The sequence below is a fragment of the Poromitra crassiceps genome, assembly GCF_964638095.1.
Source record: "Poromitra crassiceps genome assembly, chromosome: 16".
Lineage (NCBI taxonomy): Eukaryota > Metazoa > Chordata > Actinopteri > Beryciformes > Melamphaidae > Poromitra > Poromitra crassiceps.
Window position 1 is genome coordinate 6,784,016 of NC_139645.1, and position 7,389 is coordinate 6,791,404.

The 7,389-nt window shown below is 42.2% G+C and overlaps 1 protein-coding gene across 1 annotated transcript; it reads left to right on the plus strand.

The window, feature by feature from the left end:
* Positions 1 to 524: 524 nt before the first annotated feature.
* Positions 525 to 2,870, plus strand: LOC310791200 (C-type lectin domain family 4 member E-like; the record flags this gene model as incomplete). Its single annotated transcript, XM_083652882.1, has 4 exons — positions 525 to 732; positions 836 to 978; positions 1,147 to 1,250; positions 2,271 to 2,870. The coding sequence occupies 4 exons, from the start codon at positions 525 to 527 to the stop codon at positions 2,413 to 2,415; spliced, it is 600 nt and encodes a 199-aa protein (XP_083509008.1). The 3' UTR covers positions 2,416 to 2,870.
* Between the last annotated feature and the right edge of the window lie 4,519 nt (positions 2,871 to 7,389).

Consider the following 7,389-nt stretch of genomic DNA (forward strand, 5'->3'; position numbering starts at 1 on the left):
TCTATGAAGATCCAGTGGAGACAGAGGAGAGTCAAAGAGAGAGGGAAGAGAGGGCCGACGTGGAGGAGAGGATAGTGGACATCTATGAAAGTGCAGACAACTATGGGGGTCGTGACGCCAGATCAAATACGGAGAAAACACCAGATCAGCAGCTAGGTGAATAACAAATGCACGCACACGCACACACTTATTACATTGTAATATTACATTAATATTAAGCTTACAGATATAAAAACAAGGGGTAGGGCTTGATCCTTTTTTGGACATGAGATTGATAGATAATGTGCTGTATATATTTGCTGTCAATTGTCTATTCTTGTTTGGCATTTTCTTCAGTTCGGGGGGGGGGGGTCTAATCTAATCAGCAAAACCACAAAATCACAAATCATGCAATGAACAGCAACGTTCAGTAGCTGTGTAATAGTCCCTCTGGTGGTCGTATAAAACCCTGTCTTGTTCTTACAGGTGTTGTTATCCAGCCAGTGATGAAGCGCCGCTGGGTGACTGCAGTGTGTGTGGGGCTCATGGTTCTTCTTCTCCTACTAGCTGTCATTGTGGCCATCATAATAGATCGTAAGATCACATCCTGTGAGGACAAATGCAAACTGCAGACCCTCAACAAGACCTGCGCTGAAAACATACTGCAGACCCTCAACAAGACCTGCGCTGAAAACATACTGCAGACCCTCAACAAGACTTGGACTGAAAACAGAAATACTTTGTTTGAGCTCAGTTGAGTCTGTCTGTCTGTCTGTCTCCCTCTGTGCATTAACATGAGCATACATGTACTGTACATTATGCATTGTGTTTTTATTTGCTGCTCTTCCTCTTGCAGAGCGTTTCTGTGAAGCTGGATGTAGATCATTCAACAGCAGTTTCTACTACACTTCTACTGACATGAAGAGCTGGGATGACAGCAGGCAGGACTGTCTACAGAGAGGAGCACACCTGGTCATCATAAACAGCGAAGAAGAACAGGTAAAGAGAAAAGTGGCTAAACGTCCCCTCCACCACCACCACCCCACCCAAGTTGTAAAAATCTCTTTGCTGTTCATTTAATTGGGTTAAAACTGTCTCACATTCCAAACTGTTTGAGTGCTTCACAAGTGTGTGTTGATGTCATTTGTCTTTTAAATAATTCAACAGGAATTCATCAATTCCTTTAAGAAGAACACCTGGATTGGTTTGAGTGACAGGGATGAGGAGGGAATCTGGAAATGGGTGGATGGTTCACTTCTGAACAGCACAGGGTAAGACATCCATCTTCAGTCTCATTTACCAGCAGTGGTGGAAATGAGGGGCAACGCCTGGGAACTGATAGTTCCAGTAGTGTGCTGTTGGGGCTGGGCGATAAATGTCAATTCATTTCTTGCTTATTCATTGGCTCTTTTCGCCTGATAAGTAATTACATAAGCTGATTGCTAAATGTTACGGTCCCCTGTGACTATTCATGACCATATCGCCTAGCCACAGTATATTCTATCTGTTCTGCTCTTCTCTCCCCCCTTCCCCTGCTCCCTCCCCACCTCCTCCCTTTGCCTGCTCTCTCCTCCCCCACATTCCACCCCCCTTTTCTCCCTTTCTCTCTGTCTCTCTCTATCATATGATTGTTAAATCTTGTTATTATTACTACTGTAATTGCTACTGTTGTGTCAGCTAGATTTAGCTAGACATATTTTCTGTGAAGTCCTCTGAGACATGCTTGTGAATTAGGGCTATACAAATAAACTTGACTTGACTTGACTTGACTTGACTTGACTTGACTTGAACGGAGTTTCCATCACAGGAAACTTTGAGAGGAAACGATGAGAATGAGATAGGGAATGACACGCCTCTTACATTCCCCTTAGAAAATGATTGCAATGCAGTGCAGAGCAGAGCAGGGGAGAGCAGAGCAGTGGAGAGCAGAACAGAGCAGTGGAGAGGAGGCAGCATGAAAGGAGAAGAGAATACAGTAGTAGGAGAACATGTATTTGGAAGCTGAATAAGCAGCGTCAATATTAATGTGTCATCAAGTCTGTCATGAATAAAATCAAGGGGAAATAATCAGTAGATCTCAGCAATGGTAATAGTCAAGCATTCAGCTCTTGATTTAAAAATAAATAATACCCTATGCCTCCCTTCTGGACAGCGTCCGGGGGCTCCACCCTGCCTAAGGTTCCCACAGTAAAACCTGGCCATTTCCACCACTGAACAGGTTGGCCTGAAAATGTATTGTGCATCTTAGTTCCATCAAGTACAGTTGACTATACATCTTCTTTTTTCAACAGGTTCTGGAGAACAGGCCAGCCCAGTGGATATAACAGTCAGGTTGACTGTGCTTACACTGATGGTTATACAAAACTAAACAACTGGAGGGATGAGCAGTGTGACTCAGAGCGGCAGTGGGTCTGTGAAAAAGTGATAGACTTCTAACATGATGTGTAATCAAATGAAAACAGATTGTGACTTCACACCTCACACCAAGATTGTCATTGAGTGCGTTTACATGCAGACAATAAACAGTTTATTAGCGGATTTCTAGAGTTACCTGATTATTCAAGTGGTCATGTAAACAGCATAAACTGATAAGCTTTATCCGTTTATGGTCATAAACGGGTTATGAGAAAACCGATTAACACACCTAGGTTTTTGGCCAATAACCTGTCTTTTGAGTGCATGTATACAGCGTATCAGGTTTCTTGTGGGTTTATACATCTGCGCATGTACAAGTTGCATGTAAAAAGTTGAATTACCGCCGCCTTCTGGAGAGAAATCCGACTAATTGACTGAATCATGTAAACCCGGGTTTTTCCTATTGTCGGATTATTAAAGTGCATGTAAACGCAGTAATCAGATTATTGCCATAAACTGATTACTCACAGTTATCAGTTTATTGGTGTGCATGTAAACGCACTCATTGTCATTCACACAGAGAACATGAAGTGATGCTTTTAAGGGATTGTGTGTTTTATTATTTGTGAAGCACTTTGTCATCTATTTTTCATCATAGCTTCAGAACAAGAATGGATCAGTATTTGTTCTTTTCCTCACTCTCAACAAAGTGATGTTTGTTACCAAGACGACACCGTGCAACATCCTGCCTGAGGAACTTAGATAAGATACTTCAATATGATCTTTCAAATCACATCTCAAAATACACTTTCACCTTCTGTTAGTTTTGCATGTTTTTAATTTTCATATGGTGTTTTTATCTTTAAACACTTTGTAATGTGCTTCCCACTTTTTAAGTCCTTCTAGTATATTTTATAATTCTTTCTTTTTTGCCTTATGATAAAGTAAACTGCAAACTCTGCTTTTAAGAGAGAACAAGAAGACAAGTGCTATATCAATAAAACTGCCAACTTATTCTGTATAGATTGAGAGATTAAGGGCTCTATCTTCGCAACGGCAGTAAGTTTGCATTAGCGCCCGTTTTGCGCTGGAATAGCGCCGCTCAAAGCCCTAATTGTGGGCGTGTCGGCCCGTTGCACTTCACGTCATCTCGGCGCATACCTCCATAGGCGTGTTTATGCCCATATAGGATTCACAAGGTGAGATCACTCCCCTTAAAAGCCACAGCGTCACCGCCATCACGTCACCAGCTTCTTTCTTGCTGAGAGCAACAGAGAGAGAGGGGAAGGGGGGGGGGGACGCGAGAGGGAAGAGAGAGAGAGCCGCAGTGATGTCCCAAAGCGTGCGCTTACTGTAATTAGACGTTTCGTTCATATAGGCTATAACATAGGCCTACACATCTAAAAATATTTGTTTCTTTAATAGGGTAGGAATGTGTGAGATTTTACTTTTACTAGCCTATTTCAATAGCCTATGTCAGAATTGTCCACTCTGGTTAAGCCATTGACTGCGGTCACGCCATCCGCGCTGTGGAGAAGCTGGTCTTACATGCGTGCAATTGCATGGAAAGAGGTTACTGTACTGGCCGGACACAGGTGTTGTGCGAACAAATTATGCATTTTGAATTGGATTAGGGGAACGAGGGTCTGGCGGGGCGGGAGTCTGTGTGCGCCGGGTGCTGGAGGGGGGTCTTCCCTGAGAAGGTGGGAGCTGGACGGTTATGCAGGCTTGGTGGCGGGGTGGGTGTGGGTGTGGGTCGGTGCCCTGGGTGTTTTGGGCTGGCCAGGGTGGTGAGAGGCAGCTTGGCACAACACCGTCACAACTTTCTATAAATATATTGTTTGCTTACAAATGAAGTGTATTTGCTAAAAATAAATAAATAAAATCCAGGCCCTGGATAATGAATTTAATAATAGATAATAGACATTAATAATATACATTTAATTTTTAATGCCTATAGAGCTTTGTTGTAACAGCATCATATAATCCTTTTTATAATAATTATAATAATAGTTTTGTCTGGGGCCATGAGTGAGTTCTCAGAATTAGACACAGTCCATTTTTAGATCAAATGCAATTGTCATGATGACAGAACATCTAACCAATTGTAAAACAAACTGTTCTTAGACTTTCCTTCTAATTGGCCGAAACTCACGTACGCCAGAGGAAATGCAGGAGGCTTTAAATAGGCAAGAGCGCTCCTACTCGAGGCCTTCACTTTTTGGTTTCACTTTTGAGCCCCTTGCTTTTAGACAGCTCTGATAACCTTCTCTTTAGATAGCAATCTAAAGTAATAGGTTTAGATAAATCTTTGTATCTGTTTTGTATTTTTGCTTGTATGCTTTTTATTTTATTCTTTCAGAATAAATATTTTTCAACTTTTTGTACTCTGTCTCTTTCCAAATGATCTAGTCCTTTACCTGTTCTTTTCATCTCTCGAGGAGTCCAGAGGGCTCTGATCTCTCTCTGAGAGATGCTCTTGTTTTAACATCTGGTGAGTCTAAAACTTTCAAGGTTCTTTAAGTGAGATTTCAAAGAAACGTTCAGAGAACTTCCAGGGGTGAGGTGAAAGGTCAAGTGACCCCCCTCTGCTCTGCCAGACTCATAAACACTCTAAAGTATTTGAGGTGGTTACGGGTGAATTTACAGACACTCTTTTGAAATGGCAGCAACATCTATTCTCATTATTATTCTTTTGGAGTCATTGGTATGAGAAGGTCAAAGGTTAACGGTAAAGGAGCCACACCAGGCTGACCTTAGGCCTCAGAAAGTGCACTGACCCTGCTCTAGCGCTGGTTCTAGAGTACCGCGGGGCTATTGAGGTTTGAAGCTTGTGTGAGTTCTGTCGGGCAGTGCGGGTTGCTCAGAAGGTCAGAAAGGTCACCACCGCACGGGACGTGATACACCCCGCGTGGAGGCACCAGACTGGACCCGATTCAACACTAATGTCAAGTGAAACATCATACAGAGTAGTTCATGAGTACTGAATCATTACTTAAAGCTAACAAATACATTCAAGAGTTGATCCGGATGAGATTTGAATTGAAGTTTTGAAGATATAATCCACCCAAATACTACTTTCTGTGCAAATAATTATCGTTTCAAAGGTATATTCTACCCAAATACTACTTTCTGTCAAAGTAAAATAGGTATAGGTATAGGTATATTCTCCCGAAATATACCACTTTTTGTCCAATTACTTATAGTTTTAAAGATATATTCCACGCAAATACTACTTCATGTCCAAGTACTGACCTATAGTCCAGCCAGATACTACTTCTGTCTAAGTACTTATGGTGTTAAAGGACAGAATGTACCTTCAAATCTATACGTACTTTGACAGAGAGTAGTATTTGGGTGGAATATACCTTTAAAACTATAAGTACTTGGACTCCGGCTCTACAAATCCATAGTATGGCTCTACCGACTAACCTGATTCAACAGTCTGGTTAGCTCGTTTGGTACAGACACGTTACTAACTAGACACAGCCACCAAGCAATTCATTGTGCCTGCTATGCCAATATAACACTCTTCCAAAGAGCCTCTCCTCTTTGACATCATTACAGACAAGTTATTAGACAAACACAGCCACCAAGTGCACACAACCAATCATCACTCCCCATGCCTAAACCTAACCCAATCACAGCTAGAGTAGGGTCGCCCCCTCACCCAGACTATCCCGCCCCCTCGTGACGCCGAGATACAGCACCCACACAAATAAAACTCCCTTCTAGAGAGATGAGGAGGAAGTGAGGAGAGACGGTTATAGTAACATATCTGCACAGAGACGCAGGATACTGAATGGATCAAGGAAGCAAGTCTTTATTTGAACATAGATCACAGAAAATGACTTATTTTGTAGTTTAGTCTGAAGAAAAGAGCAGCAAACTGGAAACAAGTCTGGATATATCAAATAGCTGATGATTGAGACAGAAGATGGGGATGTCTGAGAGCGCTCACACAAGCACAATCTATGCTACTACAGACAACTCTGAGCAGCGTGACGCCACACCACGGACGGAGGATATATATCAGGAGCTAGGTGAGTTGGTGGACATCAATGCGCTACTCCCAGGGCTCATTATGCTTTCCGCATCAGCGAGGAACGCGAGTGTCCGCAACATCATCTAAGTGACGTCAAATCAGCAGACACGCCCCACCACAAGGCTCCGTGCGGACGGTTTTCGCCTGGCCGTGCGCATGCCGAATTTTGTAAGGCTGGGCGGACAAAGTGGAGTTTTCAAGACTCGCGCTCACTTCCGCGAGCAGAAACCTGCACAGAGTATAAAAGCTCCACACGTTTCCACGTCAGGATTCCGTGTCTCTCATTTCCGTGCGGCCGGCCAAAGCGTCAAGCATAATCCAGAGAGAAGCCTTCTGGATCTCTACTTTAAACACAGTCAATCGGGGCCTCAATTAATCTTTTGACCTGAGACCTTTCCTGTAGCCACTTTGAGAATTTATCTATCTTTTAGTCCTTTTCGCTTTTATTTGTGGGGTATTTGATAGGGATGCACGATATATCGGCAATCATATCGGTATCGGCCGATGTTAGTCATTTTTTAACATATCGGTCATATCGGTATCGGTCAGATGTTGCAATGTTAATATCGGTTATCATTATCAGCCAAATTCTTCACATTGATATGAAATAATGCAGTAAATCTATGATTTATGGGCTTTTCCAAAGGCTTTGCAAATAAAGAAATGCATAACCTTTTCAAATTCAGTGTTAACATGTGTTTTTCAGTATGTACAAAATGTGATGATCATAAAAATGTGGTTTTATACAGATCATATCGACATCAGTAAATATCGGTTATCGGCCATAACAGCAATGTTAATATCGGTTATCGGCATCGGCCAAAATTTTCATATCAGTGCATCCCTAGTATTTGACCACTCTATACATTTAGTATTGCCTGCATCCTGTCTGTTATCAGAGTTGCATGCCTTAAGTCTTAAAGCCCCCCCCTTTTTTTTCTAAATTAATTACTCACTTAAGTATTTCTTATGTGACCTAACCTTTTACTTACTATTCGCTTTCAGTGTTT